At 37.9% G+C, this 25555-nt stretch overlaps 1 protein-coding gene across 2 annotated transcripts in view; it reads right to left on the bottom strand.

The window, feature by feature from the left end:
• The window catches only part of PTPRZ1 (protein tyrosine phosphatase receptor type Z1), a 133726-nt gene that overhangs the window by 30470 nt on the left and 77701 nt on the right, over positions 1–25555 (bottom strand). The window contains exons 5-12 of one of the 2 annotated variants that reach the window (XM_041471473.1): positions 25287–25382; positions 24962–25028; positions 21413–21570; positions 20721–20871; positions 14730–14914; positions 13905–14031; positions 7539–7582; positions 1361–4928 (exon numbers count right to left, since the gene is read on the bottom strand). In XM_041471473.1, the coding sequence (XP_041327407.1) occupies positions 1361–4928; positions 7539–7582; positions 13905–14031; positions 14730–14914; positions 20721–20871; positions 21413–21570; positions 24962–25028; positions 25287–25382 (4396 nt within the window). The remainder of the gene's footprint in view (positions 1–1360; positions 4929–7538; positions 7583–13904; positions 14032–14729; positions 14915–20720; positions 20872–21412; positions 21571–24961; positions 25029–25286; positions 25383–25555) is intronic. The other variant, XM_041471474.1, reaches the window with a different exon arrangement.

Below are 25555 nucleotides of genomic sequence, written 5' to 3'. Positions count from 1 at the left end.
ACTCGTTCATACCAATAACATAGGTTTTGAAACATTAATGCCATTTTTGCTTATTTTTGAAGGAATGTTATGCATTTTACAGCACGTGGCAACTACTTACCAGTGAACTAATTCACGTATTAATTCAATTTTGTAACACCTACCTTGTTAGGACTCTTAGTAATTTCAAAGTTTTTTATTCCCTTTTAATTTTCATTTTCTATTTTTCATATTGTTCTAGCCCAAACTATATCGAGTGTCAATTTACCACCTTTTCATATCAGTATCCTGTTGCTCATGAGAAATACAACCTTATGTAATTAAACTGTGTATTTATTTGTAGGACTGGGTCGAAACCTTCCCATGCTTTGTGAATGTCATTCCTTAATGGGTTTAGTTGAATGATACTGCCCTCTACAGATGATGCAAGTACATAACAGAAGTTCAATTTATTTTCTAAAATACCAATTCAACCTTGTTTGTTGTTTGTTTGTTTTTTTTTTTTCAAATGTCATAGATTATTTTTGACTTGATTCTTTGATTTTCAATTCTCTAGCACAAGAAGGAATGAAAATTATGTGTCTGAATACTTCAGATTTTCCACAGTGCATTTTTAAATACAAAGGAAATGTGTTATGAGTTTTGACTTCTGACTTTATCCTAGGAATCATGGGTTGCAAATACTCTCACTGAATTTAAGAGGAATAAATAAGAAAATAGCATTGAATATGAACATCTAGAGGAGAATCTAGCTCTTCTTTGGGAATACGCAAATCTGGCACAAAAGTTCTGCACCTCACTGAAATCTGAAAATGGCATACACAGAATAAAAATGAATGTTTTTATGAATCAGAATAAAACCAGCATCTTCTTCCTTGTTCAATCTCTTAGAAAACACAAAAAAAGGTGCTGCTGTAAGTTTAAAAGAGAATATCAGAGGCATGTTTCCTCTGGCAGAGGCATGGTTTCCTCTGGTGGCATTTCCATAAGGGCAGCACTTGTCCTTGTACAAAGAATTCAACAGAGAACCTAAGTCCCTCACAAACCTTTAAAACTAAAAGCAACAATTAGCACTGAAACAAGTCTGGTTTCAGATTTTGCACGACTCAACTTCTGCTGACAGTATGCATCTATCCAAAAGCAGAGCATCAGTCATCTTACTGAAGAATATTTCAGGTGCAGTTTTAAGTAGCCAGAAGTAGCATTCACAAGATAGCCAGCTCAGTATGAACCCCTGTTCCCCAATGCTTCCCTAATCACACCCACTGGCACTGTTATGTTCTCCCTTTATTATCTGTAGATAAACCTTCTCATTCTCTATGGCACAAACGTATCCCCTCACAGCTTCCCACGGTATTCATTAGACTTATCCATAACTAACCTGCCTCAGAGATGTTGAACACTGATGAATGATCACTAGTAACAGATGAGGCTGATGATTGTGATGATCCAGGAGTTAATTCTGAGTTACCTGCTTCAACTGCCCCTTCAGTGTCTCTCTCATTATGGTCAGGAAAAATGAAATCTGTTGAAGTTTCGTTATCGTTAAGGCTATCTGAGGTACCTTGGCCAGAACCACTTTCTTCATCACTTGTCAAAACAGCCCAAGACTTAGATTCTGATGTGTTTTGCAATTGGACACTAGAAGTCTGAATGTGGTTCTCCAAAATTTTCAGGTTGTTGCGCTTCTCAGGTATCACATTCGCTGTCAAAGTTGGTATGGATGTATAATTATGTCTGTCCATGGCACGGTTTATCTGACTGTCAGATGCAGCAGTAGAAAACTTCTCTTCTTCAGATTTCTCAGAATGTGAACTTATAATTAGGTTACTCTGATCCTTGTTATTATTTACCTTCGTATTTTCATCCTCTACTACCATATCCTGATCTTCTCTATGGGAAGTGCACGAGATACAGTTACTTACAGGGAAGGCATCATCATATTCATCGTAGTCATCCTCAACTACAGAAGACCACAAATCAGTACTGGACATGATACTGGGAGACAACCCAGAGGATTCTCCAGAAGGAATCAGCAACCTATTCAAAGTTACAGGGATCTTGCTTTTGGAAGGGACAGCCGTAACTGAAACAAGTGTATTTGGTAAAGGAAGAGTGTGATGAACGGACACATCAGAACCAGAAACAACTGCAGGCATATGAACAGGATCAAAACCAAGTGTGGAACTTGAAGAGACACTGTCAGCATCAATTCTTTCAAAAACACTTGAAGACTGGCTGTCTGTAGGAGTAGCTACATGTGATGATGTGTCACCTGTTAGGAAGGGAGTTGTTGCAGCATTCGCTGCCTGGGACGGAAAGGCATTTGTGTTTTCTAAACTGGTCAGCTGGAATGAAACATCGCTACTGTACAATGAAGGCACAACCTTCTGAACATCTTCACTGTTAAATAAACTGGATGAAACATATCTCTCATTTGCATAAGAAAAAGATAAACCTTGAAGTGACGCTGTGGGCTTACTAAAAGTGTTTGACATTGTATCAGCAACAGAAGGTGCAGATGTAGAATGCAGTTTGCTTTCAGTTGTAGCAGAACCTGGTGCCTTTTGATGCACTAGTTGGTCAAATGCAGAACTATCTTTTTGAACCCTTGAGCTTTCAGCCAATACGGGATCACTAGGCACAACTGCAGCGGTGTTAAGCAGAGTGCCATCGCCTGAAGACTGGAAGGAGGACTGCAGTAATGCTTCATTATTTAATGTAGCTGAAGTCTCATAAAAGTACAGCTGAGTCGAGGATAACATTTTGCTATAAGCAGGGACAGAGAGAGCTTGATCTGAGCTTGCACTAAGCACAGGTTTAAGCAAAGTGTCATCAAAGGCTGGAGTTGTAACATGCAAAGGCTGAACAGAAAGGTGCTTTTCTGTAAGTTTACTAATACCATTATCAAATATCTTAGTAGTGGGAAAAGCAAGAGAGACTGGAAGGATTCCCTTTGTGCTAGAAACAGGAAGTGGGCTTTCTTGCAGAGACATATTCTGCTCAATTACAACATTATTAGAAACAGATGTAGAAAGTTCATGTATTACTTTACTTTCAGCACTGGAAGCCATTTCACTTAAAGAAGAGGAAATTTTCAGTTCTCTCTCCTCTCCATATATAACATCGCCTTTTTGAAGTATCTTATTAACATCACTAAACCCGGATGATTCATATGGAATCTCAGCAACAAAATCAGAGGAAGAAACGTTAAGTACGGTCAAAGTATCTGTATCAGGCAAAAGGGACTCACTACCAGAGTATGCTTCAGACCAATCCGTGTCACTAGATAGAGAGCGCGTAGGCTGCAGCAAAATATCAGCTTGTGATATTACAGAAGAAGGTTTATGCACCAGTACATTGTTATAGCTGCTAAATAAAGGATCTTGATGAAATACGTCAACAGAACCATGCACAAATTCTGCAGAGTCATAGGAAACAGTAAAGCTTTGGAGGGAGCCCACATTACCAGACAAAGCATAAGGAAGTTCAGACATTGTAGATAGTACATGCATATTTAAATCACTGCTGGATGGTTCAACTTGAGGAAATATGTGAGTTCTATTATGACCAAACATCAGTGTCTCCGAAGCAGCATGAGTGGTCTGATGTGACACCACATCAGCAAATTGAGCAAGGCTTGTCTGTATTAATGGATCACCCACTGCCAACGTCAAAGAAGCATGCAGGGACACCTTATCGCTTGCAACAGCTGGAGTAGCACTTTGTGGAAACATTTGAGAAACTGTATACAAACGGTGAAACATTTTACTACTGGAGGAAGCAGAGGAAAATGTAAGCAAAGGTACATCATCATAGGAAGACAGGGTGGGTTCAAATGACACATCAACACTGGGAAATACAGGTGTAGCATGCAAGGTCACATCACTATCTGATGTAGCAGGGGTAGTGTCGAGCATCTGAGAGTCAAACAATAAGGGGGTGACTAGAGGAAACACTTCACTACTGTAGGAAGGTTGAAGAGGTATCTCACCATTATAGACTGGCTGAGTTGTCTGAGAGAGTACCTCACTGGCAGCAGAAGCAGAACCATATTCTCCAGAGCTTGAAGAGATAGAGTGAGGTGATAATTCAGCAGAGGAGAAAGCAAAGGTAGAATAATGTGGCAATTCTAAATCCACATCTGAAGTGTCTTGTAAAACCACAGGGCTGCTTGTATAGGGCTCTGTAGTCGGCTTTAATCCCTCTACATAAGCATCTGTGTAACTGGGCTGAGACAACTGCCCGCTGGGTGATGTATCAACAGATTGAGTTGTTGGATCTGTAGCATTATGAAACCATAAATTTCCATCAGTGGAAGAAGTATGCTTTGGAGGCTCATCGGAGCTTGAGGGTGCTATGACTTCTGAAATATATTTAATGGAGCCTTGGGAAAGAACATCATGCGCACTTATATCTGGACTTCCTGAAGGAAGGGCATCTTCTTGGGAGGCCTCCTCTGTAACCAGCTGTGATGAAGAAGTGGTAGGAACTGAACTCCAAAAGTCATCAGATTCCTGATGAGGTTTAAAAGAAGACAACAAGAAATCTTCGTCACTGAGGCCAGTGGTGGTTATTCTTGTTGGCTCGGTGCCTGAAGAAAGATATATAAACTCGTCTTCTCTGCCTTTGGTGGAGTCAATGATGTGAGGAGGAATTCCAGTAATTGTTTGGGATTCCAAAAAAGGATCTTCCTCTTCAGAATTTTCACCAATAGGTGGAGAAGTAGCATAATAAACTGCTTTGAAAATATTATCCTTACCATGCAATTCTTCTCTTGTTAGGTATCTATTTGTTTTGGCTTCACTGGGTTTTGTTCCCTTTTTTCCTTGACTGTAGCTGGATGTAATCACCTGAAAATCTCTCCTCAATTGGTTCATTGTACTGTCAGTGCTAGGAACCACTACAGTTTCTTCATCCACCTCTGTTTCCTTTTCATCAACTTCATCCTTTGAAAAAGACATCATAGCCAAAGACAATTAAAAATGCTTATAGACTCTGAACATGAATGAAAACTAAAACTGCAATAACATATTTTCCTGGATCAGTAAATCAAGAAGGGTAAAGCAAAACAACACTTGAGAATACTGTTGGTCTTAAACTAAAGTATTAACTGCAAGAACAGGTATTTTATCTTTTGTCTGGAAAACTATCACTTACTTGCAATAAAAACAGAAAAATGCTGTGTCGCAACAACTTCTTCAATATTGCGCTAAACTGTGTTTGAGAGGCAAAAATTGCTCACAGTATTTATTTACTTTATTAAGGAGGCTCTAACCCTTTCCTAATAAAATGCAATTCTATATGCAATATATAGCACAGATTGTATACACTGCAGTGAAAAAATGGTTTTGTTATCAGAATGCCTTAGAGGTTTGCACTAATATCCTGATGGTAATTAAACTGAAATAATAACAACAGAATTTGTAAAATATATTTATGACCTCAATTCTGCTGAATTGTCAGTGTTTTCTGGAAAAGAAGAGTTCATGATCCTCAGCAAGATTGTCAGAATTTCACAAGTGCTGTGAGTCATATACCCTAGTCCTGTTATGACCCTTTGTTTTCTGAATATGAGTGACAATGAATAACAATAATTCGTGCAAAATCTGTGTTAGAGTTTTGCCTTTTAAGGACACATCCAAAAGAGGAAAAAAAATTATGTGCCTAATGCAATCAGGATTTAGGCAGTGCTTGAGGATCTAAGGTCAAATCTTTTAATCCCCTCTAAAGCTTTCCCTGCACAAAATAAAAAAAACATATAATCGAAGCACCTAACTTGCTCAGGAAGCATTTTTGTTTTTGTTTAGGTACAGCAGTCCCTGCAGTTCTGTGTTGTGTCCCATCTAGTGCTGCACCAGAATCGAACCTGTCCCAGCCCAACTCTGCCATCTAGATTGAGGTAACCTTTCAGTTTCTGAAGGGACCTGATTTGACAGGCACACATAGCCCTAAGAGACAGAGCCAGCGCAGAGCCTCTTCCAAAATAGTTTTGTTTTTTTAGGTTTTTTTTTTTTTTTTAAAGATCTGGCTTGGTGATGTGGTTGAAATGCCACTGTTTGTTATTCAAAAGCATAATGCTGAGAGAAAACACCCAGTAGACAGGAGATAGGCACAGTTATCAATGTAACAACTCCTCAGTTTCCACTACAGTTTAGTTTGAGTAGATCTCCCATTCCTGCATTGAACAGGGCACAGCAGGGAGAGTAATGTAAAAAACCAACAGCCTTTGAAAGAACGTGCCCAAGATAAAGAGCTGCTGAGTATGTTTTTGACTGAGGCACTCAGCAAACAGGAGTTGCGAGCTTTTACTCAGTCTCACCAGAACAAGGGCTTTTCCCACTAGGCTAGAGCTGGGCTTCACTCTGCAGTCCCTCTTTGAAACAGGAACCCCTCATGAACTCACACAACATAAAGTACCTCAGATGTCACTCTCAGGTTTGGATTTCATTCTAAGGACTAAATACCTAAAATGTAGGGACAGAAGCACCAAGACTGATTTCCTTAAAACCTGGGCTAGACTGGAGAGGCCCTTGTTTCTATTTATGCAAGGCTATGTATGCACTTTTAAACTTTCTTGGTTCAAGTAAAAATCAGTTGATGTTCACTGGCACCTAACAGATGCAATACAATAATCTAGATATATAGCTTACAACAACAGACTGTGTTACTGGTTACTCAATGTTCACAAATGCAAGGGAAGGTAAATAGATAGATAAGCACAGGCTGTGCTATTTAACTAAAAGAACTTGTCATGCAGTGAGAATATTGTGGTCATAGTCTGAAACTATAAATTAAAAATTCTGAGGAATTACTTGACATTACTTGATAAATGTCTTACTGAAGTAACTGTCTATGTTGCACAATTGGTATGAGAGACTGTTAAAAACGAATTAATGGTATTTTTACATCTCTCCTTGCTGCGACACCAGAGACCTAGTTACTGAATATGATGCCTCCAAAGGTTATCATGAGATCATCAAAAATTTTGTAAAACAGAGCTGTACTTTAAAGTCTCACTTGAGTTCAAGAAGCAAATGAACCTCCAAGAATTTTTGAATAACAGTTAAACCAACAGCACACTGATAGCTGACACACTTGAATGCCACTCTTCAACACAACTATCGTCCTCCCTTACTTTAATTTACTACATCATAAGACCATCACAAGCAAGGACAAATCAAACTTCTCTTTAACCAAAAAGCCTAACACTAGATGGCAGCTTTAATTCTGCTAAATGAACAATTCTGTCAGACTTCACAGAGGGGTGATTGTAAACTGATGCTCTGTTTTAAAAATAGTTAGGAATATTCTGTGATATCCTTTACTTCACCATGTACCTCCAACCCCAACGAAATACTGAGGTATCTCCAGAGTTCTCTAGGGAGAAATATATCTCAAAGGCTATATATGCACATACTTAGGCATATGTATACATAAATGCAGATAATACACTCAGCTGGTGACACAGTCTTGTAAATTTTCACAGAATATAATTTCAATTTAATTGGAATATATTTCTTTCAAATACTCTCTTAAAAAACAAATTAATGCTATACCTCATATTCTTCAGCTTCACTCAGTTCAGGAATGAGGTCAGCCTCTATAAAACAAAAATACACACTGTATCATCCACAATTTTAAATAGACAGAATTCTGAATTCTGCAAGGACTCCACTGCCTAATTAATATGGTTATTGAGACAATGTAGAAGATTTTTTGTAGGATTGTGTTTGGAGAAGTGGCCAACCCCCTGCATCAAGGACTAAGGGTAGCAATGCTCACTCATCTAGGCAGGACACATTCATTCAGCCACTAGTTTTGTCTGGCTCTATTTCAATACCATTGGATTTGCACTTTTGGAGGAAGCACATGTTGGCTTGGGGAAAGCCAAGTTTACAAGAACGTTTTCAATGAGAAATGCAGTTTAATGCAAAAATACAGAAGTGAGAAAAACAGTAAGTCTGGGGATCAACTATTTCTCTACATTAAATCTGAAAGCTCTGAAGATATTATTGGAAAATAATCTGTTCTATAATTTTCATCTAGAAAATTCCTTGTTTGTGCACCCAGGCTTGGACTTAGGTACTATAGCAACAGCAATGCCATCATACTCAGTATTCAGCAGGCTGCATGCTTCCAGCAAGGCAGACCAAAGAGAACCACCCTTCCCAGTGCTTACAGCCTTTTTCAAACTCTCAGCTATTTGATTTAATGTAAACCAGTTGTATTACATCCCAGAAAAAGTCCCTAATAAACAGGTACTGCACACTCTGTGAAGAACTACTCTAGAGGCTTTTGAGGCATTCCCAATTTTCAAAAATAAAAACCCAGTTGAAATAGGTTGAAGAAATTAATTTCCTACAACCCAGCTGAAAATCCATCTCTCCAAATTTAGAGGTAGTCTCTTGCCTTCTTTCTCTCTTTTCAGCCAAATCCTATGTTATACTTCTGATGGTGGTCAGCAAGAAAGGCTTCAAAGAAGGCTGAAAGAAACATCCACCTCTCTGCTAGGAACTGGCATAGGTCTTCAGTGAGGAAATCTAACACCCCTTCCAGAGCACTAATGCATATTATTGCACCTTTGGTCCACCAAAAGGCCCATATCCATTCTGAGTCTTTCTAAGGCTTTCTCCTAAACCATGTTCTAGCACTCTGTCTGCACACAAGTGCTAGCACATATTCTGATTTGCACTAGGTGAAAATGCCAGTCTCTTAGCCTGGAGAGAAATTCTAACAACACCATCACACACAGCTCCATGTCTGCATTTCCTCCACAATTCCCAAATGTAGTTTGTTCAATACACTAGGATGAAGAGTCCATCTCTGTATTTCTCTTTCTTGCTAAGTCAGGTGGAGATCTGTGACTTAATTTGTATTCTCTTTGGTCTATCCATATATACCTTTCAAAACAAATTAAGATGTGCTATATGCAACATACACTAGATGAAGTTTATCAAACTAATAAGATCATACAGTATTATCTGTAGGTTATAGCATGCAAACAAATTTTGACTAAGCAATGCTGCACAAAATCTTCACAAATTGTCCTTTAGTAACAAACATCTATAAATTATCAAATACAGAATTGACCTTTCTTTAGATAGATAGATAAAAAAATTATCTTACCTCTGACTCCTGAGGCCTAGGAGGCTCTGGAACAGGGTGGGAAGGGGAGTGGAGGGGAGGAAGGGGTGGATAAGATAATGATATTCCCTGGCTTCTCAATGATACAAATCAAATATTGACATTAGTCTGAATGCTTTCCCATAATCGACCCATACCATGTACTAGGTATTCAACAGACTTCTCTGAAACGTGTTTTTAGTACAGAGGAATTCTATCCATACTTTTCTGTGGTTACTACTCTTGAGTTGAGCTTTAATCAGACTAAGTCAGAAAAACAAACTGTAGTGATTGTGCTAGAGTATACTGTAGGGTACATGCTCTCAAATTCCACCAGCAGGAAACTACAGTTTCTTGCTGTTTTCTCAAGGGAGAGGCATTAACATACATACATTATATACATATATATATACATATATATATATATATATAAAGAACCTCTTTATTAACAAAAACAGTAATTAACCAGAATCCAGGAATTTTATAAATAATATTTAAATTTAGATGGTCATGTAAAATTTATAAATTTATTTGTCAAAAGTATTAGAGACACACGCTTACAGAAGTTCTGTTAATCCTGCTGCTGAGCTTTTGATTTGACAGATTACAGAAATATAATAACATTCCCCATCCAAGGTGAACAGCCACACCCTCCAAAAGGTTGATGAACAAACTTGTTTATTTTTTCTGAAACTACATATTGATTATTCTACAGTATACATTTTAAAATAAAATAATTAGAAAATTAGTTAGAGTTCTGTAGAGGTCTTTTCCTAGTCCATTTTAATGACAGGTGAAGAAACAATAGAACAAATACAGAGAAGTAACTATTTCCTACATTTTTTCAATGGAAATATTAAAAAATCTCTTTGAAAGAATGTGATTTATAATCACAGAATTATGCGCACAACATAAACTCTGGTCATTTCTGTACCGACATGTAATAAAAAGTAAAGCCTGTTTCTTTTGATTAAATTAGTTTTCATATTTCTACTTTTATCAGTACAATATTAGAAAAAAGCATCCCCTAAATCAGACATTTAATATACACTTAGTGCTTTCTAGGACAAAAATCTCAAAGATGAGTTATAAAGAAGTGGCATAGTTAGATCCTCACAAAGCATTGCTGACAGCACGAGCTGCCAGGAAGGAAGACAGCATTTGAGAGCTATGCCCCAGCATGCTGGGGTTTTTTTTGACAAACACCAACTGAAGTCTGCACAAAGGAATAGGAATTGGGAGTTATATACTTTCCTGTGTCAGCAAAAGCATGTAAGTACCACCAGGATTATCTACACAACAAACTACTGCACAACCTTCAGTTCTATACAGATGTTATCTGGAGTCGAAGCACACATTTACACAGTTATTCAAAATCCAATTCTAATAACAAATGAAAAATTCATAAATAAAGGTTGGATTTTTATCAAAGCTCATTAATATACATTATACATGATTCCCTAAATTTTCAATGGAAATTTTGTCGCTACATCAAGTAGTGCATTCGTTGGCTTTTACTAAGTGGAAACCTACTGGAAAAAATTTTAACCTGCACACAGACCGTATTACAAGATGAAGGGTTGCAATTCTGAAGAGCTCAGGAAAAGCCCAGAGAGCAGAGGTCTCCACTGTGGTGACTTGCCCAGTGTCATTACATTACAGCTCCTGAGGCTCCCACAAACTAGAGTAGAGACTGCGGGCCCAAAGAGGTCCTTAATCTTACAAAACATTGCTGAGAACAAGAGCCTTGGATCTGTGGGTCACCAGAGCCCGTAGAGCCCTCACTAACCTTATGGAAAGCACCAGACTGGGTGGGGAGAAGGCATGAGAAACACTCTCTTGCAAGTATCTCAAAAAGGAAAGTCTAAAACAACAGTCTTGAGCTTTTTGAATACCAGAGCTCATTAGAAGTGGCCACTCCAAGGACATAATTCTTCTTGGAAAAGGGCCCATCTAATGGCTCCGCATGACTCACGTCTTGCTTTGGCTCTTAACGGGAAGACTAATTGATCTGGAGGTGACTGTAGTGAATTTCATCTTAATTAAACTGGATTACTCAGAGTAATTCTTGAAAATGAAATATTTAATTTATGCTTTATGTGTGTCAACTTTATTTCATGTCTTCACGGTGAAGATAACTTTTCTTTCATAAATTCCCAAGCAGGAGCTCCAAGAAATCCCCTTTTGCCTCAAGATCTATAAAGCAGATCACAAAATCAATTTGATGTTATAGTTGTAATCAGCAAGCTGCTCTGAAGAAATCTTTCTTATAAGATATCTACATTCCCAAATATCTGTTTTCTAATATTAGATATAATTAAATATGAAAATATTTGAAATATTTGCAACAGTTAATTCAGGTGTAAATAATTAGTAAAATTAATTATGCAAAAAACATTAATGTTAGAAATTAATTGAAGATTTTTTCCTATTTTAAAATTGTATCCAGAGTTGATACAGCATGTAAGAAACTTACTTACAGAGCAATGTACACTCTTAGAAATCATACTAATTACATGAGAGGAATTTTTCCCTGAAATTTCTTTATTCAATGCTTTCAGATGTATCACTGTGGAAGTGCCAAAAGAAAAGAACCAAATTAGATTTAATAACTTTGTGTCCATTTCAGATAAGAAGCATGTGAGTGAAACTATTTTTTTTTAAACAGGCAAATATTCATTTCAGTATTTAATTTTTATTTAAAAGCCTTGCTCTCTTTTTATTTAATTTTTAAAAAAATTTAAAATATCAAAGTAAAAATTAATGATTTATCTGTGTAAAAAGGCTTGAGAGTATCAAACCTTCAGTCTGATATATAACATTTATTAAAACAAATGTAACACAGTCTGAAATATAATATTTATTGCAAAAAATTCTCTTGTCTGAGCATACAAATCTCAGAGAAATTTCTGCGGATGCTGGAAGGTGAAGTATGTAATTTTCCAGTACGTATTTCCCTCCCTCTTCCTTCTGCTGGAATGATTGCAGAGCCCCTGTTCCGCATGACTTCAGCAGAAGTGAGCAGGGCTGCCGCGCTGGCTGGTGGGACCCGCAGTACTGGCCAGGCACAGGCTGCCCAGTGCCTCATCCTCCCCTCCAGGGGCTGCTCCCCAGCAGCACAGCCCGTGCCACAGGTGCACTGGCACTGCCTGCCCAGCGCCTGTGCCCCTGTCTCTCTCCCTGCCTCTGCACCCACGTCTCCTTCCAAAGGGGCTCACGCAACACAGTGGGGCTGGATGCAGCCCGTCATTACAGCAGCGGTACAGCACTAGCAGCAGGAGGGTGGTTTATCCTCTGGATATCGCCTATACTGGGCTTTGTTTTGCAATATGTATTTTCAGAGGTTTTACAGCTGCGATGGCAGCACAGTACTGACTTGATTTGTTGTTAAATGATGATAACACTATGCTGCTCATTTGTCTTTCCATATAGAAATGGATGTGGGGTATGTAGATGTACTCTCATCTGAGAAAACTCTTCAAACACAAACCCAGCAAATTCTGGAATGTAAGTGGAAGAATATACTCTCTAAGAGATGGATAAAAGGTAGACAGAAGAGTGAAATGTCAGGCAGAATGTCAGAACCTTGTTGTGGACTTTTTAGAAAACTAAAGAGAAATATGAAAATTCTGGTAGATACTAACTTAAGACCCCAAAATACATTACTATACACTGCGTTTGAAAGACAAGTTAAATCTTTATTAAAAATGTGTATTTACTATACCTGATGCTGTGTCCTCCTTCTACAGAGAAACCCACATTATTATAAACCTATTACCCTTATTAGTCCAGAATTCATGTGGAAGAGATTGTTGAGAATCACATTCTCTCTCACTGTAATGGAACGTGGCTCCTTTGAAAGGAAAAACTGGCCTGTTTTCCCAAGTTCACCACACCATCACTTATGACCTTGCTATAGCTAAACAGACATATGTCACTATAATACTGAATTTACAGAATAAATAAGCAAACAACAAAATCCAGGCCCTTAGATGAAAAAAAAAAAAAAAAAAAAAAGCTCCTAACATGATAAAAAAACATTTGTTTTTTTTCTATTACTACTTACAGTGTTCTTAATTAAAAACACAGCCCTCACTCACTTTCATAGGAACTGAATCTGATGCTAAAACTTACTCCAAATTTAAGGAATTATTAAGGAGAAGATCAAGCTTCATGCTACAGTTTCAAGTTATTTCACATTTACCAGCAGGCAGAAGAAGCAAATCTGGCTGTGAAATCATTAAGATTTTTTTGTTAGGCCTTTTGATTTTTTTGCGAGGCAGCATTAAGAAGCAAGGGAATTTCATCGTCACAAGTCTTTTGAAATCAAACTTCAAGTATTTATAAGAAATCAAATTTCAAAATCATGAATATAGACTTACAAATCATGTAGTAAGGTTGTATTTTTTGATTCCTTAATACTTTGGCAGTGTGGATTAATTTTGAGAGGATGCTTGAACCATAGAGAAATAATACCAAACATGGTTTTATTTCCCTACACATCTAAAAGATACACTTGTGAGATTTGTGTGAGATTTGAAATCAAGTAGGTGCTTTTCAGAATATTCTTAGAATTTAAAAAAAAATTAACATGCAGTTTTTTATAGGTAGTGCTTACACGGACTTATGTCATGTAAAATATCATTAGCAAGGGACATGCTGAAGGTTAACTGCAGTGATTTTGAAATTTCATTTTGGCATTATTTGGAAGTCATGCATTTCAACTGGTTTGCAAATAAACTACTTCAAATACAGATTTTTCAGCTAAAAGAGATCACTAAATTCAAAAGACCACTTACCTGCATCCTCTAAAGGCATATCAACAATGACTTGGTCGCTGTATTTTCCATACAGACCATTAGAGCAAACAGCAACTATCTGAAGAACATAACTTGTATTGGGCAGCAGATTGTTTAGAATAGCCCCCTAAAAGGAAAAAAAAAATTTAATAATTTTCTTGCAAATAAGTATCAATAATTTCAAAATGTTAGTTTTTTTATAACACATTTTTCTTATGAAGCACAAAGCTCCTTTCTTCTAGTATTATAATGAGTGCTTTTTTATTTTATTGTCACAAATGGTTTTCAGTCAAATTAAAAAAACCACTTGTGACTTTTTACATGGAGGATAACAAATCAAAAAACTATTTAGCGTTGAACACAAGTTTAGGTAACATTATGTCTGATGAGTCTTTAAAGAGGGTTAGAGGAACAGATCTCATTAGTAAAATACCATGAAGCTGTAATCAGTAACTTAGTATTTATAGCAGTATAATTGAATTGAATCTCATTAGTTGCTTGTGTAGGTCATTCTTTCACATCCATGAGCAATGAATTACAGGTTATTATTAACTGACAACTGGGTTTTATGGCAGGGAGCTCTGTGATTGACATGCTCATGGCAAGTATAGGCAAATCAAAGCAGCAATCTGTAGAGTTTTTCCCTGTTCTAGACAAGAGAATTTTTTTTCTTTTGTTTTAAATTGTCTTTGTGGCTTTATAGCCAAAAAATTAGATAATTTCTCTTCAATCAGCTCTCAGCTACAGTTTAATCCGTCACAATAATTATCAGTGAGTTGTTCCACCATCATCCCTTTTTACGAAACTTGAAGAGTTTACAGTTACCAAGTCCTGATACCCATCTGTCAGAAACTCGTGCTTAGTCTGGTCTTCTCCATCCAGCTGTTGATAAAAGACAGCGAATCTCTCTATTGTGGTGTCATATACAACACGAGGTCTTTCCCAGGTAACAAGAAGACTAGTATAATTCTTTGGGTCAGACTGAACATTTTCAGGTTCTGAGCTGCAAACTGGAAGAAAGAAAAGAGGAAAGAATATGGTATTTATCAAATGGTACAAGTAACTCTACTAAAATCTTGAGACACCGCCTGAGAAAACCAATGAAAGTCTTTTTGTGCGCCTCAATTTTACCTTTCTACTAAAATATTTGAAATGCCATGCTATTGCAAACAGAACCAGTATTTAAACACTAGATTTCCAAAAGCAAGTAATGTTGAGGACTGAGTTTCCTCTCCCTGCCTCTTATAACATATTTTGTGAAATATTAGTACCCAGTTCCTCAGAAATAAAATATAAATGATAAAACACAAAGATTCTTATATCTGTCCTGGGAATCAAAAAAATCTCAACAATTCTACTTTTATGGCTCTATTAAAGTAGCACTAGAAGAGCTGCATACTCTTGCCCTAGCTATAATAAACTAATCTACAGTAGATAGTTTTTAATGGTCAAAGGTAAACCTATTGCTTGAATTTCCCCTCAAGGCTGTTTGAATATTTTTATAGTACTTAAAGAAGAGAGAAAAGGTAAATAAGAAGAAGCTAAGTATTGCATTAACAGTAGTAATTTCATGTTATTATATTTTGTCTTGTTATTATATTTTTAGCTTGAATTGGAATAAATGAGGGAACATTTTTCACATCTCATAATGTGCTTAGAGCAACATATGAGTATCTAGAAAAAGAAAGCAAAAAAACCTATTTAGCTTACTAAGAAAACAGGTGCAGATCCTTTGGAGTTTTCTAAAAAGAATCGAACACAAGATGCCCCAAGGCTTTGGGGGACAATGCTGCATTTTGAAAGAGAAGCCCTTCAGCTTTGCATTTCGCCACTTGAACACAAGGGGACACTCAAACCCCGTCAAAATATTTGTCAAAATAATTTCTCTCCCTCCCCAGGGAAGGTGGGAAGTTCTGAGCAGCTTCCGTCTGAGATAGCCAATGGAAAACAAGCAGCACGGCTTTCCAAACTTCTGTGTTTGTCTGTGTAAGCTAACAGCAGAGGCAGCGTTAGTCTGTGTAATTTAGGCAAATTCCCTTTCTGAGTTTTGCATCTACTGTGCTATATAACTGATACATCATTTTATTAATTAGACTTAATTATTTTAATTGATGCAGAGAAAGAGCAAATTAAAAAAAAATCTCATGTTGTGTACATTCCATTCCATTCCATTCCATTCCATTCCTAAAATGTGTCATTCCTCCCCATTTCCACCAGATGGCAAGGAGAAATCATTAGACTAGCCCTTTTCAATTCTGAGCATGAACACAGATGATTTAAACAGATTTCATTATTTTTCAATGAATCTAAAGACTCCTCAGCTATTTTTTTCCAAAGGTGTTTAAAATTCTTGTCAAAATACTTTTTTATAATATAAACAACAAGCTTCTCTGTATTCCAAATTCTTCTCTACAGTCTTTTTTCCTCCCTTCATCTTTTTTCTTATGAGTGAATTTGGTTCTGAAATCTCTGCCTGTATTCAGACTCATAGAGCAGTATTATAAAACTTTTAAAGGTACAAAGTTTGTTCTTCCAGTGTTATTTCTTTGTTTTATTTTTTCCTTTTCCAGGTGGTTTTTCTATTTTTTCACATAAAAAAAAGTCCTCCTTTTTGTTCTTCTCCCTTTGAGGTTCATCTCAGCAATGACTGACAATACTACTACATGACAATCATGTACATACTATTTCACCTCAATTTCTTCCCAAAATCTTTTCTCTTGCCCTTCTTATGTCACTTCATAAATCATCCTGCTGATCTCTTTTTTTTTCCTACCAGTCAGTAACACAGAAGTACTTTACTCTAATTTTTCCCATTTTCCTTCTCCAGAGACTAGAAAGGAGACCACACGAAAACTTACCTAATTAAGTACTTCTGCTGTGATACCGACTTTTAGAAAATCTGAGCAAAGAGACTGCAAGAAAGGGAGTTCTTGAGTCTGCTACTAGTCTGAAGACACAAATTCACAGAAAAATTTGCAAAAAAATTCACAGAAAGTCAGAGGCCTACTCAAACCCCTGCTAAACTTGAAGCCAAGTCTCTGCTTTCTCCAGGTGAATACTTAGATTCTGGTTTTGCGTATCACATCACGTTGTAGCAATGCATCTATCTTTGCTTATTCTTCTGTGGAATAAAATGCTACCCATGTAACTTAGGAAATTTTAATCTAAACTTAATTGCATCATGGGGAACCACTGGGGGTACATCAGCTAAATCACTGCCAAAAATTGCCTGGGCTATGTTTTTGACCAGAAGACCTTTATAACCTGCCCAAATTTGGCTTTTTTCTCTCCCACCTTTGTTGCGTTCTTCTACTTTAGTTAAATCTATGTTTGAGATTATCTTTTCAATTCAACTTTTCAATTGTTGAAGCCATGAAATCACTTCATTTACATTCAGATATTCAGAGGCTTTGTAGATCCCTGCAGTGTGTGGCAAAAAGCAATTTTTCTATATTCCAGATACACACTCTCTGTAACGGAGGTGGAGCAGCACAGCAGATGTCTGCTGGGTTGACCTTGGCTGGCCACCAGCTGCCCACCCAAACACATGCCCGCTCACCATCCTCAGCAGGGCAGGGGAAGAAAGTAAGATGAAAAAGCTGATGGGTCAAGATAAAGACAGATTGTTCTCCAACCATCATCACAGGCAAAACAGATTAGACTTGGGGAAATTTATCACCAATAAAAACAGAGTAGGATAGTGAGAAACAAAACCAAAACTATGAAACCTCCCCACCCTTTGCTTCTTCCTAGGCTCAACTTCACTCCTGACTCTTCCATCTCCCCATTCCCAGTGGCACAGGGGAATATGGAATGGGAATTTTGGTCAGCTTATAACACTTCGCCTCTGTTGCTCCTTCCTCATGCTGTTCCTCTGCTCCGGTGTGGAATCCCATCCACAGGATACAGTCTTTAATGATTTTTCCAGCCTCTGGACAGTCTTTTGGGAACACATTCCTACACTGTGGGTCCTCCCTAGGGTCAGAGACCTGACAGATAATCTGCTCCTGCATGGGCTCCTCTCCACAAACCACAGCCAGCAGCCTGCTCCCACATGGAATCTCCACAGTCTGCCACAGGACAGGCTGCCTCACCATAACCTTCACTGTGCGCTGCAGGGGAATTGTAGCAGGCCCAGGGCCTGCAATGCCTCCATGGCGGTCAGCAGCCCAAGACAGGCAATGCCAAGTCATGATGACTCGGGCCTTACAAGCCCCTTCTTCTGCCTTTCGGACCCTGCTTATCTCTCTGTAAGACTATAGGTCACTTTCCTTTGACCCTTACTGTTAGACAATTTCCAAAACCCCTGTAGCCTATATAAACCTCCATTTTTGCCCAGTTTGGCAGAAGAGCTGTCCCTGAGAACCTTCGTAGAAGACCCCAATAAAGACTTCCCTAAGGAACCTTGCACGGCCTTCTCCTCTCTCTCCCTGCGTCTGCCCGGCACTCAGCAAGCTAAAGAGCTGAATTCACAAAGAGCTGATAATCGCTAAAGAGCTGAAATCACCGAGAGCTGAGCTTGCTAAGGTTGCCTGTGGCTAGCAGCTGCTCAGGAGCTCGGACAGGCTGTGCTCTCCAGACCGTTGCAGCCCACGGGGCATACCCCGGCAGAGGCCGCATTAGGGAATCTCTGCTCTGCTACTGGAGCACCTCTTCCCCTTCTTCCTTCTCTCACCTGGGTGTGACAGAGCAGTTTCTCACGTCTCCCTCACTCCTCACTGCGGCGCAGCTTTGTTTTCCCAGAGGTGCCGCCACCACGGCTCCTGTGCCCTGAGATGGGTGGGCTGGAGCCAGCTGGAACTGTCTGGGTCTGACTCGGGGCAGCCCTGGGCTCTCCTCACAGAGGCTCCCCCTGTACCCACCACTGCCAGTGCCTGGGCACCTGCACCCCACACACTGTGCCAGCTGAAGCGTCCCAAACATATCTGGGAATCTGAGAATTCACACTGAAGTCACCTGGACTGAGGAACATGAAAGGGCAAAGGCACGAGTCCTGACCCCATGTCTCACAAGAGAATTTAACTGACACAGCCACTGAACTTTACAGGGTTGTATTTCTCATGGGAAAACAGGCTGACTTTTTATCAATATATATTGTCAGTCTTGAATTTTAAGGACCCATTGTTTTTTATACCTTACTAAATCCAGGAAGATAAATAAGAGTTAGGTTTCAGCCCTTATTTCCAAGGCCTTACCAGAAGGGTGGAACGGATGGAAAGTGATCCAATGTGCCCAGCAGCCACCACAATGGTTCTCAGGTTTACAGGAATAAACAATGATTTTGATTATAAATGGATTTGCATGCCAGCTGAGGTTGGTGGAGATTAAGCATTACAACTTCAAAACACTTTTTTTTAGATGAATCCTCAAGCATGGCTGTAAGGATTATCTATTTTAATCTTCTTAAATTGCTACATACATATTGCATAGGGAAATTATGTGTATCACTAGGCAGGTTTGGGGAATGAAGCATCTCCCATGCCCTTAGTAGGACTGTGCTTGTACACCAAAAATGTTGGGGATGTCACTGTGAGAAAATTCCTGAAAATATTTGGAAAATTCCTCAAATTACTTTATAATGGAATAGAAAGATACTTCTAGCTTTTCTAAGAAAACTTAGTTCTACTTATGAAATGTCACGTATTAATTACAGCAATAAATCAAGCATTTAATCCTACTCCCTAATGAGAATCTACACTGAACGCAACAGGAGATAATTGGGACTCTAAGTTTCACAACACAAAATAATTTTTCAGTTATCTACCTGAGTAATAATCAGTCTTGGCATTTCTCGTACATCCTCTAAAGGGATTAAAAAGATTAGTTTTTTCTGTGGACTACTATGCAATATTAAACATGAATAAGCCTATTGACTCTTAGAGACTTTGGCATTTGTGTTACAGCTCTTACATATGAACATTTAAGTTTAATGATTCCCAGGGTTTTTAAATTTTGTCTTAAAATGGAGGTGAAAATATAAATGCTTCTCTGATGTTCTACATTAAACAAACCCCATAGTTGCATTTGTGTGCATCTATCTACATGTGTGATCACATAAATATGTAAATGCATGAAACCACACTTCTAATCTGGAGAACACCTATAACCTGTGCTTAAGTCATCTGTTTATGTCTAATTGAACACAGTTCAGTGAAACTGAGTTAAAGAATCTACACGTATTCTCATCCAAGCAGTAACATAGTGCTTCCAGTTAAGAAGTTTTCTATATATTCTTTTGTGCTTGTTAGTATAGGAATCATTAACCTCCATATTTAGTGCCAAATCTTCTTTCCCACTACGTAATGTATTATTTTGGTCACATAACCTTCTCAAACCTGCCTGAAGTTTTAGGTAAGACCGAGAACAGAATCTGTCTTCTGGAATTTTCTGCATCCATCACTTTCTAAGCAAACTACATGAAATTAATTTGGTGACAACCCTTCAGTCTCTGTTGATAAAGCATCCACACTACACGATAAAGAACGAAATAGGTTTGTAAAACAAAATAATCTTGCCGTCTTTGAAAAGGCAGCTTTGTTGAAGTCTGAAACACATTAAAAGGGCACTGTAAGGAAGCTTGAACTGACGTGATTTTCACTGAATGCTTGGTCAAGACAAGCATTTAATTTTCCACTCCATTTAATCTGACGTTTTATGATTGCTGTTTTTTTTCACTGAAGTGATAGATTTATGACTAATAACACAGTGTGCTACTTTCTACACAATTTAAAATGAGTAACGGCATACTTGGATGAATTTTTTACTGAAAATTGTCTTTTAACTTGTGAAGAGAGGAATGACTATTCAGTTAAGTACCTGCTTCATGAATTTCTTCTTGTCCAGTGTAAGAGGAAAACACTTGCCCAAAGAACTTATATTGCTGTTCTCTGAAGTTGTTTTGCAGGTAGTCCATCAGCATAACATAGCCAGACTGCTGCATTGTAAGCACTTCACAGAATACAGCTAACTAGAAGACAAGAGGAAAAAAAAAATAAGTTAGAAGCCATAAAAATTGACCTGTTTCTGCTAATAGGCAAAAAACTCTGAGGAAAAGATGTTGGATAAAATCTCACAGGTGAGTTATCCTGCATGGCACTGAACTTTTCTTCTGTTCTATCAGTATATCTAATGTTTTACTCCACAAGTAGTTTTCAACCACTCAGCTGTTGGAGCTATGCTTTGCTCAGCATAACCACGTGGCTGGGGGAATATCCAAAAGTGTTTTGTAGTCCCTTTTATCTGAGCTCGAAGTCCAGACAGCCTGAACATATATTCTTACCCTATTTTAATTGCTCAGATTCTAGTACTAAACTATAAAAAATGTAAAAGATAACACAATTAATATAGATGCTTTCTAATTTAACAGCTGACGAAAAACTTCTAACTAGATAAAAGAAAAACTTTGTTGTTGGCCTGGCAATGAATGCCATAAGCTTCTACTATATACACGGCAATTTCTTTTTGGTATTGTGCATAATTGTTCAGTTTTACTACATTAAACAAGTTACCTGGTTTTCAGAAATACTTATGGTATCTTTAAACACAATCCATTCAACTGTTTCAGAGCACGGAGGAGCTGATAGAGACCCATTGTAAGTGTAATATTTGTCTGTTGCATTTGGCAAGAGATTCAGCAAAATAAATGGTTCTAAGGCGGCCTGTTTTCCTGAGAAAACAAAAAAGAAAAATAGTCAGATAGTTAAAATACTACAGAAGCAATTAATAAATACAAATCACACTCTCCAAAAGAACTACCATTATGGGAACATGTTAATTTAGAGGCTTTACAAAATTTAATCTCCAGAGACTAGCATAAAAATAAATCATGAAATCTATTTCATTTGAAAAAGAATAGCTCAAACCCAGCTTTGTTTACTTTGGAAGGTGTAGTAAGTTTCTCCAGCAACAAACAGACTAATTTTAGTATATTGGATCACAAGAATTTTCTCACTGTAAGCTTACATGCAAGGTGCCAAACATTTGTCTCACTCTTGAATTTCAAAGAAAAAAAAATTATTCAATCTTTGTTCTAGGTCTCATGACATGGCTTCAAACTCCTGCAATTTAATCAAGTTGTTGAGTTTTTTGCAGAAAATCACTGCCTGGGGAACATTCGCCATGCTAGGCCTGAGGGTTAATATTACTCATGATTGCAGAAGCAGAATTTCTGTGGATCAGGATTCTTTTTGAAATGGTGATAATATAGTGAAAAACTGCAACAGTTTTACACAAATCAGCAAACGATGCAAAGACCTCCTCCGGGAGAACACATTCTGTAAAATAATAAAATAATAATGTGATAATATGATAAAATAATATCACATCTTTCAGGTCATCAGTTTACTGGGTACCTTGTCAGCTGGGAGTGAGCATGAGGGATTGCTGGAAGTCCACCCACAGAAAACTGTGTCTGCTGGGTGGCAGTAGGGTCCAGCAACAGCAATTGGCAGAAATGGTAACAATTTCAGCAAGGCTGACTTTTCAGTCTGTGACAATTATCTGCTTTACTGTCTGGTGCATGCAAAATAATGCTGCTTTTCACACCTTGTAATAGTGTAGATCCTTATACAACTTACTTCAATCTAAACTTACTCATTTCAAGTTCCTCCCTAATTGGTAAGTACTTACTTCTGAATATCTAATGAATTTTCAGCCTGTGCATTAACTCATGCTTTTACAGGTATGTTACTTCTTCAGCCCTGTACAGATTTCTGACCTGTCTTTGTTTTCATAATCCCTTACAAATTTGGTGAGAGCAGTAAATTGCATTAACAGTTGACTATAAGGGATTGGTGCTTTTCTTCTCTGCAGTGACTTCTCTGCTGAGTAAAGGTTTAAGAGCTGACTCATCCCCTCTCTCTCATGTATCATGAAGAGGGAACATTTAGCAGTGTAGAGCAAAGCACATCCTTCCATTTCTCCTGTCAAAATGCTAATCAGCCTTCAGACAGAAGCTATGACTGCTATCTGGTATGTGTCTGGTTAACACATTTGTCCCTCAGCAAAAATGAAGTCCATTTTATATAGATGGCTGGGGACTTGAAACTTCTCATTCATAATAAGAATCCTGCCATACATTTTGCAAATTTGGATTTTAGAACACTCTTTAATGAGACTCACAGGCTAGATTCTCAAAATCAAACACCTATAAAGAATGATGAAAACCAGAAAGTTTGTCTAGAAGGAACAGGACTGCTCCTCTGCAGAACTTGAGAGCTCAGCAACTGCGATTCAAATAAGCACAACAGAGATATGACTGACAAGGAGAGATTGTGCGCTTTTCTTCAGAAGAAACAACTTGATTTGGTTATGACCTGAATTTCCTGAGCTCATCTGCATTTTATTCAGGAAAATTGTATTCTAAGCATTGTTGAAGTGCCATGTAGTGGCTGTATCCTGAATCTTGCTCTGATAGTTTTACAGCTCCTTCCAAGGCCGTAGGACGGCATCTGTCTTGATGTATTACTAGTTCTCCTTTTTGTTTCACAGAAGATGACACACAAAAGTAATGAATCTTAATTACTTTATATTTCCACCCCCTATGTCTTTCTAACTTATGAAAGGTGTTCCCTTTTAAATTTGTTCAATAGTGTTTGTTTTCCAGAGGGAAAAAAGAAGTCTTGATTTCAGTGTCACACTTTTGAAGGCTTTTAAAACAGCTTTTTACATTCAAGCACCATTACATAAAGGAAAACAGACAAGGTTTCCTTAAAGTCATGGACATGATGTAAGACTATATCCCTGTTCAAGACAGTGCTCATTCATATTTATTCATCTGCAAAGACACCACGAAACTGAGTTAGAAACATAGTCCAGATCTCTTTGTGCACATTGAAGACGTTTCTTGATTAGCAACCACTACCAATACAATATATTTGAACTATTTTGGATTTACACAGGAGCTACTGAAAAACAAAATTCACTCCTCTGAGTCTACTGAGTGCTGATGGTCTCACTCTTGTAAGACCCTTTCTGGATACTTACAAGAGTCTTACCTGGCTTCCAACCAAATATAAAAATCCTGACATGTATGATTAAGAAGACTTACACAATAAATCAGATTTATCTGGATTTAGCATTTAAGCAGTTACAAATTTCTCATGATAGTTGTATTTATTCACTTACATGTCTGTTGTTACAAATATTCTTGGGGTAAATTAATCAGAGAAACATAAAATATCTCAAGTTGGAAGAAACGTGAGGATCATCAAGTTCAACTCCTTGCTCCTCATAGGATTATCTAAAACTAAACAATATGACTAAGAGCATCATCCAGATGCTTGGTGCCATGACCACATACTTCTCTGGGGAGCTTGTTCCCAGGCTGTTACTGATCACCATCCCAGTGAAAGGTCTTTTCTACTGCCCAGTCTGAACTTCTGACACAGCTTCATCCCGTTTCCTCATGTCTTACCACTGGTCAGCAAATGCTTCTCTGTCACCCCACTTAAAGAAGTTGCTGACTGTGATGAGGCACCCTTCTCCAAGCTGAACAAAGTGACCTCAGACACTCCTTGTCTTCAAGACCTTTCACAATCTTGGTTGCCCTTCTCTGGATGCAGCCAAATAGGCTGACGTCCTTCTTACACTGTGGCACCCAGAACTGCCCCAGCACTGGAGGTGAGGCCGTCCCAGCTCAGAGCAGAGCAGGACAATTCCCTCCCTTGCCCTGCTGGCCATACTGTGGCCTGATGCCCCCCAGGACATGGCTGGCCCTCCTGGCTGCCAGGGCACTGATGACTCACATTCAACTTGCCATTGAACCAAACCCCAAACCTTTTCCCAAAGGGGTGCTCTTCAGACTCTCCCTCCCTGGTTTGTACATATAACCAGGATTCCTCTTTCCCAGGAGCAGAATCTGACACTTGCTAATGTTACATTTCATGTGGTTGGTGATTGTCCATTTGTTATCTGTCCAGATGAGTTCTGTCATTTCTAACAAAATAGACATGACTGAGCAATACAGAACCATGCTCATCAATATCTTAAAGGTTTCATAATCACACTGAAGTGGAATTTAGTTAATCAGTAATCAATAAAAAATGGGGGAAACTTACCAAAACGACTAACACTATCTACTCCATTAATGATTGGATTATAATCCGGATTGTCTTCTGGTCCAATCTGTTAAAAAGAAATTGCATATTTTAACAGTACAGCTTCACAAAAAAAAGATTGAAAGCTACAATTTACCACCAAAATTATAGACGATTTAAAGCCAAATAAACTTATTTTTCCCATTTGCTTTTCTGCAAGAATAAATTAGAAAAAGAGATGAAATTTTTTAACTCAGTGATCACACATTGGAACCAGTTAAATTCAGTTTGAATATCTGCTGTGTTTCAAGGCTTATTAAATTACACAAAGACATATTTTGTTTACCTCAAACAAAATTGATAAAGCTCTTAACTTTCCACTTCCTTTAACTGCCTCTTCAAAATCTGTAAACTGATCTGCATCATAGCAGTAGATCTGCATCTGCAATTAAAAATACATTCAAATTTTATATATAAAAAATTGTAAACATTCAACAATACAACTATTTATATTCCCATTTTGAGGGGAAAAAAACACCCAAACAAAAAATTTTAAACAAATTCAAGGATTTTTTACCTCTCTTGTTTGTATTATCTGAGGATGCAGAATGGAAT

The sequence above is a fragment of the Pyrgilauda ruficollis genome, unplaced genomic scaffold (assembly GCF_017590135.1).
Source record: "Pyrgilauda ruficollis isolate IOZ18807 unplaced genomic scaffold, ASM1759013v1 scaffold27, whole genome shotgun sequence".
Taxonomy (NCBI): domain Eukaryota; kingdom Metazoa; phylum Chordata; class Aves; order Passeriformes; family Passeridae; genus Pyrgilauda; species Pyrgilauda ruficollis.
This window is presented reverse-complemented; position numbering and strand designations above follow the sequence as displayed.